Consider the following 25629-nt stretch of genomic DNA (forward strand, 5'->3'; position numbering starts at 1 on the left):
ACATGGTGAAACCATGGTGAAACCCCGTCTGTACTAAAAACACAAAAACAAAATTAGCCAGACGTGATGGTGGGCACCTGTAGTCCCAGCTACTCGGGAGGCTGAGGTGGGAGAATGGTGTGAACCCAGGAGGCAGAGCTTGCAGTGAGCCAAGATCGCATCACTGCACTCCAACCTGGGTGACAGAGCAAGACTTCGTCTCAAAAAAAAGAAAGAAAGAAAGAAAGAAATGCAGAGTATGCTGGGCACAGTGGCTCACGCCTGTAATCCCAACACTTTTGAGAGGCTGAGGGGGGCAGATCACTTGAGCTTAGGAGTTGAGACCAGCCTGGCCAACATGGTGAAACCCCATCTCTATTAAAAATACAAAAATTAGCCAGGTATGGTGGCACATACCTGTAATCCCAGCTATTCAGGAGGCTGACGCATGAGAAATGCGTAAACCCGGGAGGTGGTGGTTGCAGTGAGTCGAGATGGTGTCACTGTACTCCAGCCTGGGTGATAGAGTGAGACTCTTGTCTCAAAAAAAAAAAAGGAAGAAAGAAAAGAAAAAGAAAGAAATGCAGAACATCAGGTCCCACCCTAGATCTACTGAAGTGGTTTGGATCTGTGCCCCCACCCAAATCTCATGATGAATTGTAATCCCCAGGGTTGAAGGTGGGGCTTGGTGGGAGGTGACTGGATCATGGGGATGGGTTTCTCATAAATGGTTTAGCACCATCCCTCTCAGTAGTGTCCTCACAGTAGTGAGTTCTTGTGAGATCTGGCTGTTTAAAAGTATGTGGCACCTCCCACACTCACTCTCTTGCTCCTGCCGTGTAAGAAGTGGCCTGCTCTCACTTCACCTTCTGCCATGATTATGTTTCCTGAGGTGTCTCCAAAAGCTGAGCAGACACCAACATCATGGTTCCTGTATAACCTGTGGAACTGTGAGCCAATTAAACCTTTTTCTTTATAAATTACCCAGTCTCAGGTATATTTCTTTATAGCAATGCAAGAACGAACTAATACAGAAAATTGGGACTGAAGAGTAGGGCACTGCTATAAAGACACCTAAAAATGTGGAAACAACTTGGGAACTGGGTAATGGGCAAGAGGGTGGAAGAGTTTGGAGGGCTCAGAAGAACACAGAAAGATGAGCGAAAGTTTGGAACTCCCTGGAGACTGGTTAAATGACTGTCACCAAAGTGGTGATAGTGAATAATAGTAAAGGCTGGGCTGACAAGGTCTCAGATGGAAAAGCAGAGCTTACTGGGAACTAGAGCAAAGGTCATTTTTGTTATGCCTTAGCAAAGAACCTGGACGCATTGTGCCCCTGCTCTGGAGATCTGTAGAACTTTGAACTTGAGAGTGATGATTTAGGGTATCTGGTGGAAGAAACTTCGAAGCAGTAAAGTGTTCAAGAGGTAGCCTGTCTGCTTGTAAGAACCTATGCTCATATGCATCAGCAAAGAAATAACCTAATGTTGGAACTTACATTTAAAGGAGAAGCAGAGTATAAAAGTTTGGAAAAGTTGCAGCCTGGCAAATAGTAGAAAAGAAAAGCCTATTTTCAGGGAAGGAATTCAAGCAGACTTCGGAAATCTGCGTTAAGTAAAAAGGAGCCAAGTGCTAATAGCAAAAACCACCAGGGGGTGGTGGAAGGCCTCAAAGGCATTTCAGAGATCTTCCCAGCAGCCTCACCCATCACAGGCCCAGAGGCCTAGGAGGACTGAATTGTTTCATGGGCCAGGCCCAGTGCCCCACTGCTCCACGGCCTTGGGACACTAGCCCCTGCATCCTAGCTGCTTCTGCCATGGCTCAAAGGGGCCCAGGTACAGCTCAGGCCACTGCTTCAGAGGGTGCAAGTCATAATGGTGGCTTCTTCATGGTCATGGTGTTAAGCCTGTGGGTGCAGAGTGTAAGAGCAGAGGCTTGGGAGACTCTGCCTAGGTTTCACAAGATGTTTGAAAGAGCCTAGATGCCCAGCATAAAGGGCCTTCTTTCTTTGTAATGGTCTTGCCTCTACCCCATAAACATACTAGAAAGAGGGGAGAAGGAGAGAGCCTGGAACACTGAAATTTAAAGAAAGTTAGTAAAAGATGTTTGGATGAAGGCTGGAGGTGGGAAGAGCATGTGTTTCTCAGGGATATTTGCAAAGAATAAAATGATGGCATTCATTTCCTTGATCACTACTGAGTATGAATGATGGGTCTATGGGAGTTCATTGTACCAATCTCTCTACTTTTATGTATGTTTAAAAATTTCAAAATAAGGCCAGGTGCGGTGGCTCAAGCCTGTAATCCCAGCACTTTGGGAGGCCGAGACGGGCGGATCACGAGGTCAGGAGATCGATACCATCCTGGCTAACACGGTGAAACCCCGTCTCTACTAAAAAAAATACAAAAAATCTAGCCAGGCGAGGTGGCGGGCGCCTATAGTCCCAGCTACTCGGGAGGCTGAGGCAGGAGAATAGCATAAACCCGGGAGGCGGAGCTTGCAGTGAGCTGAGATCCGGCCACTGCACTCCAGCCTGGGCGACAGAGTGAGACTCCGTCTAAAAAAAAAAAAAATTTTCAAAATAAAAAAATAGCAATTTCAGAGATAATGTGTGAGACAGCTAGCCTCCAAGATTGCTCCCAATGATCCTCTCCTCCTCATATTTGTGCTTTTGTACAGTCTTTCCATATTGAATCAGGGCTTGTGTATGTGATCTGTGGAGGTGACAGCCATAATTTCAATGAACCAGGTCACTATGACTTCTGTCTTGTTCTCTCTTGGATCTCTTCCTCTGAGGGAATCTGCTACCATGCCATGAGGATATTCCAGCTGTCCTGTGGAGAGGCTTTTATAGAGAGAAACCAAGGTTTCCTGCCAACACCCAGCCATATGAGTGATCCATGTCAGTAAGCCTCTGTGGAAGTTGATCCTCTGGCTCCTGTCAAGTTTGCTAATGACTGTAGCTTCAACTAATATTTAATGCAACTATAAGAGAAACGTCCAAGCCAGAACTGCCCACCAAGCTATTCCTGAATTTCTAACCAACAGAAACTCCAGAAGCTGCATGGTTGTGCCAGGCCAGCCTGCACACTCCAGCTGCCAGAGAGCATGTCTTATCCTGTGTTAATAATTTCTACTGGTTTACTTTTAAGTTAATTTACTCTTTCCTATAACTTTCATTCTGCTATGGTGTACATGTAGTAAATTTTTTTATTTCAGATTATTGTATTTTTTAGTTTTTTTATAGTTTCTAATTCTCAGCTGAGAATTTCTACCTTTTCATTTTTTCCAGTATGTTAGCCTCATGAAGCACTGTTGTAAGAGCTGCTTTCAAGCATCTGATATTTCTAACATCTGTACCATCTCAGCACTGGCTTCTATTAATTGCTTTTTCAAACCATGAGATTTAGTCATGTTTTATCAGTTCTTCATATGCCAAATAATTTTAGGTTGCCTCCTGGACATTGTGAATTAACATTTGCATGCTATATAAATTCTGAGTCCTGGGTCTCGTTATAATCCTTTGAAGAACACTAGTTTTTTCGTTTGTTTATTTCAGCAAGCATATAACCTAGTTGGGTTCAAACTGCAATTTCTGTTTCACCTTACACAGTGGTTCTAATGTCAGTTCAGCTCTCAAAAGCCTCTGCTTTCCTGCTTTAAGCCTGGACCCATGAATGTGCCACTCAGGGTCTAGCCTGAGACTCTGATGATAGTTCAAATCTTACTTTCAACATTTTGGGTTGGCTGGGTGCCGTGGCTCATGCCTGCAATCCCAGCACTTTGAGAGGCTAAGGCAGGCAGATCACTTGAGCTCGGAGTTTAAGACCAGCCTAGGCAACACGGCAAACCCTGTCTCTACAAAAAAAACAAAACAACAACAAAAAAAATCCAGGCACGGTGGCGCACAACTGTCGTCCCAGCTACTCAAGAGGCTGAGGCAGGATATTTACCTGAGTCCAGGAAAGTTAAGGCTGCAGTGAGTCATGATCATGTCACCGCACTCTGTTCTGGGCAACAGAATGAGATCCTGTCTCAAAAAGAAAACAAAATAAAAAACAATTTGGGTCTGTCTTGTGCATTTAAAGCTTGGGGTAAGTCGGGAATATGCAAATTCATATGCCGAATTAGGGTATCCACTTCTCCAAGCTCTCTCTTCTCCAAGACTCCCCTACCATTCTCTGGCCCATAGGGTTCCATTTACCTGATTCCTCTGACCAGAAAAACAGGCTTTCTATCGTGTCTGTGTTTCAGCTTTCTCAGTAAGTTTAATAGGATCTGTTTAGTGCTCTCTATATTAAACAATTGGACAATTAATGTTACTGACTGATTTTAGCTGCTGGTGCCACTGGTGCTACTCAGTTCCAGTTCAGGGTTGGCCCTCAGGGCAACAAAGCAAAAGAAAAAGGAGGCCAGGCACAGTGGCTCATGCCAGCACTTTGGGAGGCCAAGGCGGGCAGATCACTTGAGGTCAGAAGTTTAAGACCAGCCTGGCCAACATGGTAAAACCCCATCTCTTTTAAAATACAAAAAGTAGCTGAGCATGGTGGCACTTGCCTATAATCCCAGGTACTTGGGTGGCTGAGACAGGATAATCACTTGAACCTGGGAGATGGAGGTTGCAGTGAGCCCAGATCACACCACTGTACTCCAGTCTGGGCAACACAGCGAGACTGTCTCAAAAAAAAAAAAAAAAAAAAAGAGGAAAAGGAAACTGGAAAATTCATTTTCATGTGGATCTCTTCATCAAGTTACCACTCTCTTTCATAATCTATCTGCTTTTGTCCCTTTGAGAGTCCTCAGGTAGTTTTGTTTTGAATTTTGACCACAGTTTTTTGTAGTCATTAGTGAAAGAGAAAGAAACAGGCTGTAGTGGAATCACTCCACGTAGGCTACACAGCATGTTAAGAACTTAGCATCACTGAAGTTGACACAGAAAAAAATTCTACAGAGTAACTGAGACATAAAAAGCAAACCAAACTGTGGAGTTCCTTAAAAATACAACTTTGGAGTACTTGTGAAAGGAAAAGAAAAAAATCATTTATATCACTACTCAAGAATGAGATAATAGTTCATATTTGCAGTTATCCCAGACACAGCAGAAAAAAAATAGGAACCTTCCCTTCTATGAGTCTATAAAAAATACAAAAAAATACATTAAAAACGCTTCTTTGCCAAAGATAGCAGAAGATAGTGAAGCAAATGCCACTAAATACTATTTTCCCCATTAGGTTTTAAATTCTCAAAGGATAGTGTCTATGTTTCAGCTTCCTCAGTAAGTTTAACAGGATCTATTTAGTGCTCTCTATATAACAAAATGGTCAATTAGTGTTATTGACTGATTTTGTAGAAATCTAAGGAGAAAAAAGGGTCTGCCCCCCTAAAATTTCAGCTAATCTTGGAAAATCTAAAAACCTATTTAAGATCTTTCCTACCTAATTTCATTTATCTGAACCTATAGATGGCATGAAACATACTGCGCAGCTCCCAAGGAATATCATTAATTTTAAGGTGTTTCAGGGTTAACAGGGGTACTACATTATATGGTTTAATTCAAACTACACTTATAAGGTAATGAGGCATGAGCTTAGCTGCTGTGATCGTAAGAAGCAAACACATTGTTCATCCAAAAGATAAGATGAAGGCCAAAAAAGACCATCATCGTACTGAATACACACACACACGTACACATGCACACGCACACGTGCGCGCAATCCAAAATTGTTATATTCTGGTCTAATAAGAAATGTTCAGCTCTGTAATGGCGTTAAGATTTGGGATAGAAAAGGGCAAATAAAAGTCATCAGTGCAATCTCACTGAAGGTCAACTAAAGTAATTACAGCTCTTCTCTTTAAAAAGACAAAACTTAATGGGGCACACAAGAAAATCCTATGAGATCATGAAAGTTATGCATAAAGTGGGTCCCAGATACTCAGATTAACCAAAACCCAAATATTCAAACTAAAATGTGTAAGTTTAAGAGGCCAGGTGGGGTGGCTCACACCTATAATCCCATCACTTTGGGAGGCTGGAGGCAGACAGATCACTTGAGGCCAGGAGTTTGAGACCAGCCTGATGAAACCCTGTCTCTACTAAAATGTATAAGCTTAAACTTCAAACAAATATAGTGAACTACTAATTTTACACGGCAAATATTAAGAGACAGTAAAGGCTGAAAAGCTTAGTAAATAATTTCTTGATAACTACTTAAATTAAATAGAGATCCATAATAGTGAATTGAAGAAGGCCAGTACAATTTGAGGTATGCCTGCAACCTCTTCTGTGTCATTAAACACAATAGCATCTATCTTCACAACTTATCCCATTACTAGATGATCAGCTATTACTCAATATGGCTTTTCTTACACATGGCTTTATTCTCAGTGTTTTAAAACCGTAAGAGTGTTACAGACAAAGTTACTGACCAGACACTAACAAGGCAGCAGTAATTCTTCACTTACTGTATTTCACAGAATTATGACAGTTTAGAAAAATAATTAATTTGGGGGCTTTTAAAAACTTAACTATTCAGACTCGCATCAAAAAATAATATACAGCCAGGCATGGTAGCTCGCGCCTGTACTCCTAGCATTTTGGGAGGCCAAGGCAAGTGAACTGCTTGAGCCCAGGAGTTCAAGACCAGCCTGGGCAACATGGAGAAACTTCATCTCTACTAAAAATAAAAACATTCGCTGGGAGTGTTGGTGTACGCCTGTAGACCCAGCTACTCTGGAGGCTGAGGTAGAAGGATCACTTGAGCCTGGGATGTGGAGGATGCAGTGAGTCAAGATGGTGCCACTGCACTCCAGCCTGGGCCACAGAGTGAGACCCTGTCTCAAAAAAAAATTTTTTTTAATGCTACGCATCAAATACATTAGAAACACAATACTTTCTATAAAACTAAAGTTTTATTTTTAGGCTCATATCTTATAAATTTGAAATGGTAAATGACCTGAAACAGTCACTGCCTTACTTGATAAAGTCCCATTTTTAATTCTGGAATTGTTTTGAAGACCAAAAATATCAGTGAATTTCTGCATCTACTTAAATTGTATTTCCTAAAATTGCTGCACTAAAAATGTAATCCAGATCCAAAGAAGGAAGGAAAACAATCTGATATTATCACCTCATTTGTGCTACAGCTTGACTGAAGGATCCGTTTTTTCCTATTTGTGTTCCAAGATAGCAATTTAGCACTAACAGAGATACTAAGTTTCACTGTGAAAGAAAGTCACTTCAAAACATATCTCCATACAGCAAAAAAGAATAAAAATAAAAACATAGCAAATATACATACTCCTTTTGGAAAGCCATGCACACGGGAGAACTGAATCCAAAGACAAGGCACGCCTGGGCGTCTGGGCTGTAGCCATTCCGGAGTAATATTTCTAGGCAATCTTCATGTCCCCCAAACACTGCTGAGTAAACAGGGCTTACTTTGTTTAGCTCAGTGTCACAGGCCCGGTTAGTAAGTGGTATTAATAAGTCCAAGATTCTATAAATACACAAATTCAGGAGAATTTAGTGTTTTTATAAGTGCATAAGTGTAGGCAACATTTCTAAAGCACAATTTTTTCAGAATTACCAACTGATTCATTTAAAGAAATATTTCTGTCTAGGGTGTACCTTCTACCAACAACGTTAAACTATTACATGTTATATATTTACTCTAAAATGTTACACTTATTATCACTTAATATAAAGGTCTTTAAATACATGTGAAACAAAATTAACGTCCCTATATGTAAACAGAAAAGGTGCTCTTTTAATTTTATTACCTTACTGGCACCACCTTATTCCCCAAAATTCAAATGTTATGTTAGATATTTTAGGGTCTAATAAATTATTTAAAACATCATTCTTCTAAGTATAAACTAGCATCAAGAAAATGCACTATTTTCCTTCTTAAAGTACCAATTAGTTTTTCTTGTCCAATTAGTAAAAATTTGTAAAGATGATAATTGACATGAAATTAAGACTAATATTTTCATCAGGAAGAAATTATAATTTCTGCTAAAATATTCTATTATCTGGAAAAAAAGGCCAGGCGCGGTGGCTCACACCTGTAATCCCAGCACTTTGGGAGGCCGAGGCGGGCGGATTACAAGGTCAGGAGATCGAGACCACGGTGAAACCCCGTCTCTACTAAAAACACAAAAAATTAGCCGGGCGCGGTGGCGGGCGCCTGTAGTCCCAGCTACTCAGGAGGCTGAGGCAGGAGAATGGCGTGAACCCGGGAGGCGGAGCTTGCAGTGAGCCGAGATCGCACCACTGCACTCCAGCCTGGGCGACAGAGCGAGACTCTGTCTCAAAAAAAAAAGAAAAGGAAAGGAAAAAAAGTGAGCTTATTAAATTATGGAGGCAGACTTATAAAGAAGCTGGTTCCTAGGAAGAGAAAGTTCTCAGAAAATAATTAAAACAAAAGTTCTTAGGTTATTTGTAAACTTACCTCTGGCAGTCAACTGGAAAGAAAAAAGGACTATTCCACCCTTCTAAAATTAAAAATAAAACTGTATAACAAAGCCAGGAAATTCCCTCTTTCTAGGAAAAGACAGACAGGGCTACTCTGAAGTATTTTTATAACAGTAAATTTCTCTTTGTAACTTTTCCTCATGTAATGTATGTCTAAGATAACATTTAAGTAGAACTTAATTCACAAAAGGGGCTACCTTTGAAGTAGGCTATAAAGAAAATCATTAGTGACAATGAGAATTCTCAAAATTGAGAACAAATGCCCAAGAGACTTTTGGTATCATTTAAAGCTCAGAGTATAATATCTAACACTTATGTTTAAATAAATGATCAAGAATTGGGGAAAATATCAAATTTTTAAATCTAAGCATTTTGTTAAAATAGTCTAATGTCTCTTAAATTTAATGTGTTTAAGTTTTTTAAATAGGCTGGAAAAATTATACTCTCCCACAAGACATAAACATGCTTACAAATATTAATGAAATAGTAAAGTATTGTGTCACCTAGTGGCACAATGACCAAATTCCAGAATCTGTTTTCCTACTACGTAAACAAACTAAATTAAGTAATGAATATTTTACTATTACTTTTTAAATCAGATAATACTAACAACAGCTATAAAAAGTATTATTGTAGAATTATGGCTGTAAAGATTCTAAACATATATTTCTAAAAATTATTGACTATCAATTTAAGATAGACAGCCATATTCTCACAGGATATAGCTTCTAAGATTCCTGGAACCCCCATTTACTCTCTCTCTAATTTGAAGTTAGATCAAGAAAAGTTCAGTCAAAGGGTTTAAGACAGGGAGGACTACTTAGCATACACTTCAACAGGCATCACAAAATCAAAAGCTTTCCGGGGTCAAAGAGGTAACACGGATGGCCTCATCAGATTGATGCCTAAAAAGATGCCTGGGATAAAACTAGGGAGGAGGAGGTGGTGGATATAGCCATTACTAGAGAAATCAATGGGAAGAGTCAATACCCTGAGAAAGTCCCCGAGCCTACCCAGTCTCTAGCAACTCTGCCTCACAATATCAAAGTCCAGGACTAGTAGGAGCAAAAGACAGCACGAGGGACAGATTAGGGGTAGATCTATTCACCCAGCAGATTGGTAAGGAAGAGAATTTTGCTTAGAGGTGAAGGGTCTAGCCCAGATTTATTCCTTATTAGCTTTTGATTAAGAGACGACGCTTATTTTCTGTTTTAACACTTACTTTGTATGGCCCATTTGTGCAGCTGCATGAATAGGTAACTGCCAATTGTCCTCATTACAGTAAAGATCAGGATCTGCCCCACTGGAGAGCAAAAGCTCCACACATTTTGTGTGTCCCTCTTGAGCAGCAATGAACAAGGGAGTAGCTTTGTCCAAGGCTTGACAATTGACATTTGCACCTAATACAAAATAAACCATTTAACAGATAATCCTCATATTTAAAAAAAAAAAAAATCAACATAAATTTCAAAGGAACTACCACAAAAGGGTTTTATAGCACAATAAGCTTTTCCCTCATCACTGGATGTTGGATGTTGTTAAATAAACATATTTACTTTGCTAACTTCTTGGTAATCATTTAAATTGTCTTTGCTAAACTGACAGGGTAGCTCATGCCTGGAATCCCAGCAATTTAGGAGGCTGTGGCGAGAGGACTGCTTGAGGCCACATGTTTGAGACCAGCCTGGGCAACACAGTAAGACCCTGTCTCTATCAAAAATAAAAAGGTTTTGCTTTTATGTCAGCAAGAAAACAAGTGATTCATATCTTAGAATTCATTTTTAAGCTAAAACAAAAATCCTGTTCAATGAAGGATACATTTCATTCCAATCCCTCCTCCAACAAGCATTCTGGGGCCCAATAAGTAAATATTTAAAAAGAAAAAATGCAAACTATCAAACATGGATAATATTTCTGACAAATGTTCAAAAAGATAATTGATTCAGGCTAAGATTTATGATAAATTATCAGTAAATATGACATATATGGGAGCTACACCTTAAACTAGTATTGACTATACTCTCTATTACATTTCTTTCTTCATAACCACTGCATAATAAATAATACCTAAAATCAGAGAAAAAGGGTCTCTTTCAACAGGTTTCTGAGTTGATATTTAAAATCACAAATGTGAAAGGGAAAAACAACAACATTATAGTGAAAGAAAGAAAAAGAAAAAATCCCGCCCGCATTAAAATAATTACAAAAATTAGAAGTGTGAATGTCTCCAGATGAAAAGGAACTATCCCAAGAATTTTGGATTTGTGAAAAATCTAAATGTAGTGACACCACTGAGGGATCACAGTCATGTTCCCACAATGGCTCCTGACCCAAATGGAAACTCAGAAATGACAGATAAAGAATTCAAAGCAAGGATTGCAAGGAAGCGCAACAAGATCCAGACAAGGTTGAAAATAAACACAAAGAAACTTCTAAAGCAACTCAGGAAATGAAGACATCTTAAGATAAACATTTTAAAAAGGAATCAATCAGAGCTTCTGGAATTGAAAAATTCACTTAAGGAATTTCAAAATATAACTAAGTTTTATTAATAGACTGGATCAAGCAGAAGAAAGAATTTTGGAGCTTGAAGATCAGTCTTTCAAACTAACTCAGTCAGACTAAAAAGTATTTTTTTTTTAATGAAGAAGGTTTTGAGAAATATTTGATAATGTAAAGCAAGCAAATGTATGAATTATTGGTATTCCTGAGAGAGAAGGAGAAAAAGTAAATGATCTGGAAAACATATTTGAGGACGTAATTTAAGAAAATTTCCCTAATCTTGCCAGAGAGGAAGATATCCAGATAGAAGCAATCCAGAGAACTCCCTGTGAACATGAACATCACCATGGCATATAGACACCAGACTGTTGAAGGTTAACGCTAAAGAAAAAATCTTAAAAGCAGCTAGAGAAAAAAGTTAGATCCCATACAAAAGGAACAGTGGACTTCTCAGTGGAAACCTTACAAGGCAAGAGAGATGGGGGGTCTATTTTCAGCATTCTTAAAGAAAGGACACTACAACCAAGAATTTCATATTCTACCAAACTAAGCTTCACAAATGAAGGAGAAATAAAATATTTTACAGACAAGCAAGCACTAAGATAATTTGTTACCACTAGATCAGCCTTAGCAGAGATCCTTAAAGGACTTCTAAACATGGAAATGAAAGAACACTGATACCACAAAAACACACTGAAGAACATAGCCCAAAGACCCCATAATGCAGCCATGCAACAGACATGGCAAAGCAACCATCTACCAATTTAATAATAGGATCAAAACCTCACCTATCAACATTAACCTTGAATGTAAAGGGTCTCTTCAAAATATATAAATCTTTCGCCTTTTACTAAACATCCTGCTTAAAAGGTACAGAGTTGCAATTTGGATTAAAAAGAAAGAAAGAAAGAAAGAAAAAAGACTCATTCATCTGCTGCCTTCAAGAGACACGTCTCACATGTAAAAATATCTACAGGCTCAAAGTAAAGGGTTGGAAAAAGCAAGCAAATGGAAAACAAAAAAGGTCAGGGGTCTCCCTTCCCCTTCCCCTTCCCCTTCCATTTTTGAGATGGAGTCTTGCTCTGTCACCAGGCTGGAGTGCAATGGTGCGATCTCGGCTTACTGCAACCTCTACCTCCTGGGTTCAAGCAATTCTCCTGCCTCAGCCTCCTGAGTAGCTGGGACTACAGGCGCACACCACACGCCCAGCTAATTTTTGTATTTTTGGTAGATAGAGACGGGGTTTCACCATGTTGGCCAGGATGGTCTTGATCTCTTGTTCTTGTGATCCATCCACCTCGGCCCCCCAAAGTGCTGGGATTACAGGTGTGAGCCACTGCACCTGACAAGGGGTCACCATTCTTATGTCAGATAAAACAGACTTTAAATCAAACAACAGGGCCAGGTACAGTGGCTCACAACTATAATCCCAGAGCTTTGAGAGGCCGAACTGTGACAGAGCAGGAATATCCCCATCTTGCACAAGCACTGTTATTTTCCAATTCACCTTAATCAAAAACTGCCTAAATCCAAAGGGCATCAGCCTAAATGGCTAAGGTCAGCATGACCGTAAACCAAAAAAACATCTCCAACGAGAAACATTCCAAACTCCTCAGCGACCAGAGACATGCTAGCCACCCCACTCTGGCTGGGAAGATGCCAGCCCTGAGATAACCCCCTTCCTGCTGGAAAGATGTCAACCCCAAGATAACCCCCCCTTCGCCAAGAGACATTCCAACTTCACCATAAACTTCTCCCCCACACATAAATATTCCAAGCTTGTGATAAGCCCCCTCACCCTAAAACCAATATATACTGATGTACTCAGTCTGTAAGAGAAAGCACTCCTGAACAAAAAAAAATCTGCCAGAAGCCCTTCTCAGGTTTTCCCTAAAGTAAACCTGTCCTTAACTGCCAAGCCATCCTATGTGTCTCTTTCCCCTTTCTTTAACTCTTACAAGGTAGGAGGATCGCTTGAGCTCAGGAGTTCAAGACCAGACAGGGCAACGTGAAAGGAAAATAAATCTTGGAACCCCACAATCACTAAGCCAAAGGGAAAAGTCAAGCTGGGAAATGCTTAGTGCAACCCTGCCTCCTATTCTACTCCTAAAAGATAGCTACTAAGATTAGAAAAAAGTTACATACCTCCCTCACAAGGAATTTCCCTGTGGATGAAGGACAGACAGAATTCAAAGTCATCCCTCTGCTCACTAGGATAAGCGCATATCTGAGTGCCTCCTTTGGAAAGCCTAATTAGAAACTCAAAAAAAAAAAAAAAAGGCAACCATTTGTCTCTTACCTACCTACGACCTGGACATACTCTCCCCACTTTGCGTTGTCCTGCTTTTCCAGAGAGAACAATGCATATCTTATATATATTGATTGATGTCTCATGCCTCCCTAAAATGTATAAAACCTAGTTGTGCCCCAACCACTTTGGGCACATGTTGTCAGGACCTCCTGAGGGTGTGTCACAGGCACGTGCCCTTAACGTTGGCAAAATAAACTTCCTAAATTGACTGAGATCTGTCTCAGATATTTGGGGTTCACAGCAACACAGTGAGACCCCATTTCTATTTAAAAAAACAAAGAAAAAATTATATATAAAAAACCAATGACAGTACAAAAGGACAAAGAAGGTAATTACATAATGATAAAGGGTTCGATTCAACAAGACTTAACAATTCTAAATATACACACACCCAACGCCAAAGCATCCAGTTTCATAAAACAAGCTCTTAGAGATCTATGGAGATAGTAATAATATTGGGAGATTTCAACATCCCATTGACAGCATTAGATAGATCATTAAGACAGAAAATTAAAACACAAATTCTGGGTATAAATTCAACATTTGACCAATTGGACCTAATACATATCTACAGAACACTCCACTCATCAACCACAGAATATATATTCTTCTCAACAGCACACAGAACATACTCCAAGATGGTCCACATGCTTGGCCAAAAAGCACATCTCAATAAATTTTAAAAACCTGATTCATTTGTGAGGCCGAGGCAGGTGGATCACTTGAAGGTCAGGAGTTCGCGACCAGATTGGCCAACATGGTGAAACCCCATCTCTACTAAAAACACAAAAAATTAGTTTGGCCACAGTGGTGCGTGCCTGTAATCCCAGGTACTCAGGAGGCTGAGGCAGGAGAATCACCTGAACCAGGAGGCAGAGGTTGCAGTGAGCTGAGATAATGCCACTGCACTCTAGTCTGGGTACAGAGCAAGACCCTGTCTCCAAATAAATAAATAAATAAATAAACAAATAAACTGAATTATACCAACCATACTCCCAGAACACAGTAGAATAAAAACAGAAATCAATACCAAGAAGATCTTCCAAAACCACACAATTACATAGAAATTAACTTGCTCTTGGTTGGGCGCGGTGGCTCACGCCTATAATCCTAGCACTTTGGGAGGCCAAGGCGGGCAGACTGCCTAAGCTCAGGAGTTCGAGACCAACCTGGGCAATGTGGTGAAACCCCATCTCTACTAAACTACAAAAAAACAAAAAAAAATTAGACAGGCGTGGTGGTGTGCGCCTCTAGTCCCAGTTACTCAAGAGGCTGAGGCAGGAGAATTGCTTGAACCCAAGAGGCGGAGGTTACAGTGAGCCGAGATGGTGCCACTGAACTCCAGCCGGGCGACAGAGCGAGACTCTGTCTCACAAACAAACAAACTTGCTCTTGTATAGCTTTTAAGTAAACAATAAAATTATGACAGAAATCAAAAAATTCTTTGAAATAAATAAAAACAGACACAAAACATATTAAAATGCAGCAAAAAGTGTTAAGAAGTTTATAATGCTAAACATCTAACTCAGAAAGATCTCAAATTAATGATCCAATATCACACTTAGAAGAACAAGAAAAACCAGAACAAACTAACCCCAAAGCTAGCAGAAGAAAAAAAAATAATTAAAATCAGAGTGGAATTGAATGAAATTGAGACCCAAAAATCCACACAAAGGATCAATGAAACCAAAAGTTGGCTCTTTGAAAGGTTAAACAAAATTGATAGACTACTAGCTAGATTAACAAAGAAAAAAAAAGAGTGAAGATCCAAATAAGCACAATCTGAAACAACAAAGTTGACATTACAATAGATTCTACAGAAATACATAAGATCCTCAGAGACTATTATGAACACCTCAATGCACACAAACTAGAAAATCTAGAGGAAATGGATAAACTACACAATCTCCCAAGACTGAATCAGAAAGAAATTGAAATAGACCAACATCAAGTTCCAAAACTGAATCCATAATAATAAAACAAAAATAACCTACCAACCAAAAAGTCCTGGACCAGATGAATTCACAGCTGAATTCTACCAGATATACAAAGAAGAATTCTAGTACCAATTCTACTGAAACCATTCTCAAAAATTAAGGAGGAGGAATTCCTCCCTAAGTTGTTCTACAAAGCCAGCATCGTCCTAATACCAAAACCTGGAAAAGACACAATGAAGAAAGAAAAGTACAGGCCAATATCCCTGATGAACATAGACACAAAAATCCTCAACAAAACACTAGCAAATCGAATCCCACAACACATCAAAAAGTTAATGCATCATGATCAAGTAGGCTTCATTGTTGAGATGCAACGTTGGTTCCATATATGCAAATGAATAATTGGGATTCACCACATAAAGAAAATTAAAAACTACATGATCACCTCAATAGATGTGAGAATAGCCTTCATTATTCATGATAAATAAACAAAACCCTCAACAAACTAGGCATTGAAGGAACATATCTCAAAATAATAAGAATCATCTATGACAAACCCACAGCCAATATCATACTGAAGAGGCAAAAGCTGGAAGCATTCTCCCTGAGAACTGGAAGAAGACAAGGATACCAACTCTCACCACTCCTATTCAACATAGTACTGGAAGTCCTTGCCAGAACAATCAGGCAAGAGAAAGAAATAAAAGGCATCCAAATAGGAAAAGAAGTCAAACAATCTCTCTTCTTTGACAATATGATTCCATACCAAGAAAACCCTAAAGACTCCACAAAAAGGCTCCTGAAGCTGATAAACAACTTCAGTAAAATTTCAGGTTACAAAATCAATGTATAAAATCAGCAGCATTTCTATACATCAATAATGTTCAAGCTGACAGACAAATCAAGAATGCAACTCCATTTACAATAGCCACCAAAAAAAAAAAAAAAAATTAAAAACCTAGGAATACATCTTACCAAGGAGGTGAGAGATCTCTACAAGGAGAACTACAAAATACTACTGAAAGAAATCACAGATGACACCAACAAATGGAAAATCCATGCTTATGGATTGCAAAAATCAATTATCATTTTTTAAAATACCCATGCTGCCCAAGGCAACCTATAGATTCAACACTATTCCTTTTTTTATTTTTTCCCCTGTTAAATGTCAGAGTCTTTGGTTTTTATTTTTTATTTCCATAACTTATTGGGGAACAGGTGGTGTCTGGTTACCTCAGAAAGTTCTTTAGTGGTGATCTGTGAGATTCACCTCATCACCCAAGCAGTATACACTGTGACCAGTTTGTGATCTTTTATCCCTCACCCCCTTCCCATCCTTTCCCCAAGTCCCTGAATTCTATTGTGTCATTTTTATGCTTCAATGCTATTCCTGTCAAACTACCAACACCATTTTTCACAGAATCAGAAAAAAAATGTTCTTAAATTCATATGGAACCAAAAAATGGCACAAATAGCCAAAGCAATCCTAAGCAAAAAGAATAAAGCTGGAGGCATCACATTACTCAATTTCAAACTATACTTTAAGGCTAAGGTAACCAAAACAGCATAGTCCTGGTACAAAAACAGACACACAGATCAATGGAATAAAATAGAGAATCCAGAAATACAGCCACGCACCTACAGCCATCTGATCTTTGACAAAGTTGACAAAAATAAGCAATGAGTTAGAGACTCCTTATTCAATAAATGGTGCTAGGATAGGTGGCTAGCTATATGCAGAAGAATGAAACTGGACCCCTACCTTTCACCATATACAAAAATCAACTCAAGATGGATTAAATATTAAAACGTAAGACCTCAAACTATAAAAATCCTAGTTAGAAAAAAAAGAGAAAACACCGTTCTGGACATTGGCCCTGAGAAAGAACTTATGACTAAGTTCTCAAAAGCAATTGCAACAAAAACAAAAATTGATAAGTGGGACCTAATTAATCTCTTTAGATTAATTAAGCTCTTTAGCTTCTGTAAAACAACAGAATCCACAGACAATCCACAGAATAGGAGAAAATATTTGCTAACTATGTATCTTTAAAGATTCTGGACATTAGACAAAGGTCTTTATCCTAACTTTGTCTAATATCTAGAATCTATAAGGAAATTAAACAATTCAACAAGCAAAAAACAATCCCAGTAAAAACTGGGCAAAAGAACTGAGCACACTGGCTCACGCCTGTAATCCCAGCACTTTGGAGGCCAAGGCGGGTGGATCACGAGGTCAGGAGACCAAGACCATCCTGGTTAACACGGACAAACCCTGTCTGTACTAAAAATACAAAAAATTAGCCAGGCATGGTGGCACATGCCTGTAGTCCCAGCTACTTGGGAGGCTGAAGCAGGAGAATCGCTTGAACCCAGGAGGCAGAGGTTGCAGCGAGCAGAGATAGTGCCACTGTACTCCAGCCTGGGTGATAGAGTGACACTCCATGTCAAAAAAAAAAAAAAATTGGGCAAAAGACGTGAAAAGACACTTCTCAAAAGAAGACATATGAGCATCCAACAAACACATGAAGAATTGCTCAACATCACCAATCACCAGAGAAATGCAAATCAAAACCACAATGAGACATAACCTCATACCAGTCAGAATGGCTATTACTAAAAAGTCAAAAAACAACAGATGCTAGAGAGGTTGAAGACAAAGGGGAACACTTATACATTGTTGGTGGGAATGTAAATTAGTTCAGCCATAGTGGAAAGCAGTTTGGAAATTTCTCAAATAGCTTAAATCAAAACTACCATTCGACCCAGCAATTTATCACTGGGTATATATCCAAAAGAAAATAAATCATTCTACCAAAAATACACATGCACTTGCACGTTCATCACAGCACCACTCACAATAGCAAAGACATGGAATCAACCTAGGTGCCCATCAATGGATACCTGGTGGATTGGATAAAGAAAACACAGTAGATATACACCACAGAATACTACGCAGTCATAGAAAAGAATAAAATCATGTCCCTTTAGCAACATGGATGCAGCTGGAGGCCATTATTCTAAGTGAATTAACAAATTAACAGAAAACCAAATACTGCATGTTCTCACTTACAAGTGGAGGCTAAACACTGGGTACTCGTGGACATAAAGATAGCAACAACAGATACTGGGGACTAATAGAGAAGGGAGGCAGGGAACAGGGCAAGGGCTCAAAAGCTAACTGTTGGGTACTATGCCCACTATCTAGGGGATGAGATCACTCATATCCCAAACCTCAGCATCAGCATCATGCAATACACCTATGTAACAAACCTGCATGTGTACCCTCTGAATCTGAAATAAAAGTTGAAATTATAAAAAATAAAATAAAATCATAAATCTAATTAAATTATGTATACATCATTGCATAAAGATTTTTAAAACCTGACCTCAGTTTTTGTGAAGATTGTGAAAATAGCAGTCATCCCCAAACTTTTCTTGTTGGCAAATAATGTATTAAATATGCTAAATATGATGTTGTTACATGACCATGAGAGTTTTTTAAATTTCTAGAATACATCTTGGTGGAAAGATCACCATCAAGAGGGAAAGAACTATCTTCTATTTAAAAGAATATCCCATAAATGCACCTTGAATAGACCAAAGTTTTATGTACACAAAAACTACATAGAACACAAATGGTAAATTAAAGAGTCTATAGATCCTTCAGAAATTCCAAATGCTAGAAACTAGAACCTTCATGATTTATATGAGGGAGATGTTTTACCCACTGTCAGTTTCAGAAAGAAGTAAACACTATAACTGAAAAGGGACTAAGTCAAGAAAGAAATCTTAACTTTTTTTTTTAATCAATGCGTTATTGTGAGTGACAATTTCAAAGTATCAGAAAGAATAAGGAACCAATTTCTTTAAAGACCACTGGTGAAAAAGTTGGAAAAATGACAGACAAGTCACTGAAAGGAAAGTACTGGGGGTTGGAAACATGTATGGTTACATGATAAACATACCTACATACCTTTTCAACTGATTATTTAGAACAATTCAGAGAAAAGAAATAAAAAGAACAAAGCAAAACAAAACAGGAGCTCAGAGCTCCAGGCGACAAGATAACAGACCTGACATGAGGAGAGACATTAAGGTGCAGTTTAATCTATTTAATTTAAAAAAAAATTTTTTGGGGGGGGGACGGAGTCTCACTCTGTCACCCAGGCTGGAGTGCAGTCACGAGATCTAGGCTCGCTGCAACCTCCACCTACTGGGTTTAAGCAATTCTCCTGCCTCAGCCTCCTAAGTAGCTGGGACTACAGGTGCACACCGCAACACCTGGCTAATTTTTTGTGTTTTAATAGAGACAGGGTTTCACCATGTTGCCCAGGCTGGCTGCAAACTCCTGAGCTCAGGCAATCCGCCCGCCTTGGCCTCCCAAAGTGCTGGGATTACAGGCATGAGCCACTGCACCTTGCCTATTTAATCTAAATATTAACTAAACATATATATATATACACACACACACACACACACACACATATATACACACACACCACACACACACACACACACATATTTTTTTTTTCTTTTTTTTTTTTTTGAGACGGAGTCTCACTCTGTCGCCCAGACTGGAGTGCGGTGTTGTGATCTTGGCTCACTACAACCTCCGCCTCATGGGTTCAAGCAATTCTCCTGCCTCAGGCTCCCCAGTAGCAAGGACAGGTGTGTGCCACCACACCTGGCTAATTTTTATATTTTCAGTAGAGACAAGGTTTCACCATGTTGGCCAGGATGGTCTCAAGCTCCTGACCTCAGGCAATCTGCCCGCCTCAGCCTCCCAAAGTGCTGGGATTACAGACGTGAGCCACCGTACCCGGCCTAAACACTAATAATTGAAACTTATGGGACTGCAAGTCATAAACTGAATTAGGATAGTCCTTTGGAAAGTATGATGTAGTAGAAGGAAGATCAGAAGTCAGAAGGCCTGGGTCCAAGCCCTGATTCTGCCAGGAAACAAGAGTCTAGATCTTTGAAAAGGCACTTAAACATTCATGGTCTGGAATCTTAATCTAAAAACGATTATGTTTGAAGAGATTATTCTGGTGATTCCTCTTAACTGTAAGATTTATAGACTCATTATAACAGATGCCTTAAATTGGCACTTAATGAATATTTGTTTCTTTTACTTCCTACTCTGACTTAAGTGTTTCAAGGTTTGTAAAAGAAAGCAAAAATAAGAAAGTATGTGCCCTGCTGTTTAAATAAACTGTGGATTGCTGGGCAGGCATAGTGGCTCACAGTGTAATCCCAGCATTTTGGGAGGCTGAGGCAGGAGGATCACTTGAGGTTGGGAGATTGAGACCCACTTGGGCAACACAGCAAGACCCCATGTCTTAAAAAAAAAAAAAAAAAGGTTTTTTAATTAGCTGGGCATGGTGAAATGCACCTGTAGTCGCAGCTATTTGGTAGGCTAAAGCGGGAAAATCACTTGAGGCCAGGAGTTTAAGGTTACAATGAGCTGTGATCATACCACTATACTCCAGCCTGGGTGATGGAGCAATTAATCAATAAACAAGCAAACAAACAAACTTTGTATGATCTATTTGAAGGAAGTTCATAAAAAGCCTAGATTTTCTTTCTTTCTTTCTTTCTTTTTTCTTGAGACACAGTCTCACTCTGTCGCCCACGCTGGAGTGCAGTGGTGCAATCTTGGCTCACTGTAACCTCTGCCTCCTAGGTTCAAGCAATTCTAGTGTTTCAGCTTCGCTAGTAGCTGGGATTACAGGTGCATGCCACCATGTCCAGCTAATTTTTGTATTTTCAGTAGAGATGGGGTTTCGCCACGTTGGCCAGGCTGGTCTCAAACTCCTGACCTCAAGTGATCTGCTCACCTCGGCCTCCCAAAGGGCTGGGATTACAGGCATGAGCAACCGTGCCTGGACAAAAAAAGTCCAGGTATTTTTTTTTTAATTGCCTAGGCTACCGTGATTCACGCTTCATCAAGTTAGCACTGTGAAGCACATATCTGGTGTTTGGGAGAGATTTAAAAGCCCCTACATAATAAACATTTCTGGTCACAAAACTGTGACTTAGAGTAAGAATGCCACCTGAACACCAACTTCCCTGGCAATGCTGAATGTGGAAGGGTTGTCAAAGAAAAACCTTTAGCAGGTTATGCTACTATTAACATCATAAAGTATAAACTTGCTTTGAAATAAACCCATTTAAATAATGACAAAATTAACAAAACGTACACCTCAAGGCCTTAATACACAAAATAGCCATCTAATAAGGTAATTAAGCCTAAACTAGTCTTACACCCTAGAAAGCTGAAACTGCTCAATTCCCTACAGGAAAGGACAGCCCCGTCATTCAACTTGCCAATAAACCTGCTTCAGTGACAGATCATTATGCTCCTACTCAGATAAATTAGTAGCTGTGCATTGCATTGTCAGTAATAGACACTGAATAACCAGGTTTATAAATCAACTTTTATTTACTCTTATTTACCACTTATATAAACCATAAATTTCACAACCTGATTTATATTTGAGTCAACAATTATTCCTCTAGGAAATATAAAGTTTAAAGCTCATGATCTTAACAGTACAAAGGCTAATGGATAATCTTACCGGATGAAATAAGTATGCTCAAGCTTTCTAGCTTGCCATATTGAGCAGCCACAAATAAAGGTGTGATTCCAAAGTCATCCTGGCATTCCTTGTTTGCTCCTTTTTTAAGAAGCAATTTTATGATCTCAGCATTTTCCTAAAGCACAGATTCACATTTTAAATAAGAAAAAAACAAAGAAAATAAAAGGTATCTTTTTTCTTATTGTGTTTTTTTTTCTTTTTTATCCTCTCACTAAAGGATAACTTAAAGAAAAAAACAAAACAGTATACTGCTGTATTGGTTGGAAAGAAATTGGCCAAACAATCAGATTATCCTATACTTCCAGTTAACTCAATAAACATAAACATGAAACACTGATCTCTAGGAATTATAAACCTTATAGAATCCTGCAAAATTAGCTTGCTAACCCAAGCACTAAGGAGCCATCACAATTTCTAAACACACTATTCTAAATAAAATAACCCATTGCTCTTCATCAATTTATATCCCAAATAACTGACGGTTTCTTAAACATGCCATCAACATTTTTAAAATGTAGATAATCCCTATAGCCCAAAGCTTCTACAGCTACTACAGAAGTTGGTTTATTCAGAATCATCATTAGCATTTAGACTGCCTTTTCTGTACTGCACTAACCATCATAAATCACAGGCAAGCAGAAAGCAAAAACTGCATAGGACTGTCATTTTAAGAGGCTAAAACACACAATTTACATGGAAATGAGATAATAAATTCAGAGGTTACCTGAAAAGAAGCCTGGTGCAAGGAGTTCCATCCACACATAGAATGGGATCCATTAACATTTGCTCCATGTTGAAGCAACAGCTTTAACACATCTATCTGTCCATTTTCAACAGCTGCAATACAGCAGTTAGAAAAATTAATGTCAGCAAAAAAGCATGTTTGTAGGACTGGACACTTTGGTGATGTTCTCATCACTTATTCACCTCAGAACCACAATGCTCTCATTATTCCTAAACATTTATCACAATTTGCTTAGCCCAAATCTATTAACATATATCTAAGTCTTTCTGAACACACAAAATTATTTTCAACAGCATGTTAAAAGACACAGAGGAACTGGAAGCAAGAAGCAAACGTTTATTCTCTTTGGAAATGGAAACAGCCTAGTTCTAGTTTGTTAAAATGAAACTGGGAGGATATAAGATGGACAATTCAGAATCAACAGTACCAGTCTGGAAAAGCAATCTCAAAAGGACTGAAAGGTTTGTTATTACTACATTTGATCACAAATAAAAAGAGTCACTGACAAAATGAAAAAGCAAGTTCTTCATCTTAGTTTTTTTTTTTTTTTTGGGCACTAATTATGGAGGAATTTAAGCACGACATTAATGAAAAACAGAATGCCAAAATAGAATTATAAAGTGCTTTATAAAATAAGTACAAACACATACACACATCATTAGCAAATTAGGTATATTGTGAATGTTGTTACGTGTAAGGCTACTGAGTGACATCCTTAAATTTTAAGTTCAGAAACTTAAAATCGAGAAATAGTAATATTTATAAGAAAGAAAGGTAAGATGTGTATAAGAAGGTCTGGCTAACATGCTTGGATATGGGAAAGAAGATTTAAGTTGATTTCATATCTTGGCGATTGTGAATGGTGCTGCAATGAACATACATGTGCATGTATCTTTATGGTAAAATGATTTCTATTCCTTTGGGTATATACCCAGTAACGGGATTGCTGGGTCAAATGGCAGTTGTTTTCAGCTCTCTGAGGAATCACTATACAGCCTTCCACAATGGTTGAATTAATGTACACTCCCATCAACAGTGTACACATGTTCCTTTTTCTCCTCAACCTCGCCAGCACCTGTTATTATTTTACTTTTTAATACCAGCCATTCTGACTGCTGTGAGATGGTAGCTCATTGTGGTTTTGATTCGCAGGAAAAAAGATTTGAAGAATAAGATTTTTTTTTTCACTTCAAACATACAGTTATTCTGTATCTCCTACTATAGTAGAAGGCAGGAAGTGGGAATCAACACTTCTCAGTCACAAAATTAGAAAGGCACATTTGGATAATGAGTCACATTAGAAAATGTTAATATACATGAAACAATGGGAATATAAAAATCCTTAAAAGTGTAAAGCAAGAAATGATAAGTGTCCTCATTACTACTGAAGATGAGTAACACGCCACTGATATTCTACTAGTTTTATATATTGAATTTACACCAAAGCTTATTTCTCCATAAGACTCTCAGAAGTTCTTTAATAAAAAATTATCCACCGGGTGTGGTGGCTCACACCTGTAATCCCAGCACTTTGGGAGGCCAAGGTGGGTGGATCACGAGGTCAGGAGATCAAGACCATCCTGGCTAACACCGTGAAAACCCGTCTCTACTAAAAATACAAAAAATTAGCCGGGTGTGGTGGCAAGCACCTGTATTCCTAGCTACTCGGGAGGCTGAGGCAGGAGAATTGTTTGAACCTGGGAGGTGGAAGTTGCAGTGAGCCGAGATTGCGGCAGTGTACTCCAGCCTGGGTAACAGAGCAAGACTCCATCTCAAAAACAAAAACAAAAACAAAAACAAATACTCTTACTCTGAAGGGTTTCAGAAATGTAACCAATGGCTGTGATAGTACCACTGAGGTAGGAATCTAACATAACTAAGTTAATATTCAAAAGCATTTACTATAGAGAAAACAGTTTTTCAAGCTAAGCAATTTCTGTATAAACGATCTAAAGTCAATCTAATTTGGGGTGGCTTGCAGGTACCCCATAAATATATACACTGACCTTACCCACAACAGTTTTTTGGGCTTTTTGGGGGGTTTTTTTTGGTCTTTTTTTGGGATGGAGTCTCGCTCTGTCGCCCAGGCCGGAGTGCAATGGTGCAATCTCAGTTCACTGCAACCTCTGCCTCCCAGGTTCAGGCAATTCTCCCACCTCAGCCTCCTGAGTAGCTGGGATTATAGACACCCGCCATCATGCTTGGCTAATTTTTGGTATTTTTGTAGAGATGGTGTCTCACCATGTTAGCCAGGGTGGTCTTGAACTCCTGACCTCAGGTGATCCACCTGCCTCGGCCTCCCAAAATGCTGGGATTACAAGCGTGAGCCATCACACTCGGCCCCCACAACAGTTTGTTTTGTTTTATTTTGAGACAGAGTCTTACTCTGTCACCTAGGCTAGAATGCAGTGGTGCAATCTTGACTTACTGCAACCTCCCCGTCCCGGGTTTCACGCGATTCTCCTGCCTCAGCCTCCCGAGTAGCTGGGATTACAGGCGTGCACCACCATGTCTGGCTAATTTTGGTATTTTTAGTAGATACAAGGTTTCAACATGTTGGCCAAGTTGGTCTCGAACTCCTGGCCTCACGTGATCCACCTGCCTCAGCCTCCCAAAGTGCTGGGATTATAGGCATGAGCCACCACACCCAGCCCCACAACAGTTTTTTAAAAATAACTGAAAATTTCAAAAAAAGAAAAATAAAGAAATTACAAATGAAATTACCATATAAAAAAATAAAGTCTGAAAGTAACAGTAATAATTTCGGGTGGAGGTCACAAAAGGAAAAAAATCTGTTTCATATCAAATTCATACATCATTATCAGCGATTGTTAGCAAAAATCATTCTATAGCCAGTCCATGACTTGAAGATTATCAGGTTGTCAGCAGTGATATATGAAGGAGAGTGAAGATAAGTGTGTTTTCCAGGAGTTAGGCTGACCTTATAAAAATTCAAGTCAAAAAAATGTGTATTGATTATTAAATACAATATAGATACAGGAAATTTTTTTTTTTTTTTTTTTTTTTTTGAGATGCACTTTCGCTCTGTCGCCCAGGCTGGAGTGCAGTGGCCCAATCTC

General features: G+C 39.1%; 1 protein-coding gene across 10 annotated transcripts in view; it reads right to left on the bottom strand.

The window, feature by feature from the left end:
* LOC101015186 (ankyrin repeat and SOCS box protein 3) overlaps positions 1–25629 on the bottom strand; it is a 196253-nt gene that overhangs the window by 39574 nt on the left and 131050 nt on the right. For all 10 annotated transcript variants that reach the window (XM_031655147.1, XM_017947524.3, XM_017947525.3 and 7 more), the window contains 4 exons: positions 22529–22641; positions 21784–21919; positions 9675–9852; positions 7278–7475 (listed from right to left, as the gene is read on the bottom strand). In XM_031655147.1, coding sequence (XP_031511007.1) covers positions 7278–7475; positions 9675–9852; positions 21784–21919; positions 22529–22641 — 625 coding nt within the window. The remainder of the gene's footprint in view (positions 1–7277; positions 7476–9674; positions 9853–21783; positions 21920–22528; positions 22642–25629) is intronic.

This window comes from Papio anubis, chromosome 14 (assembly GCF_008728515.1).
Source record: "Papio anubis isolate 15944 chromosome 14, Panubis1.0, whole genome shotgun sequence".
Taxonomy (NCBI): domain Eukaryota; kingdom Metazoa; phylum Chordata; class Mammalia; order Primates; family Cercopithecidae; genus Papio; species Papio anubis.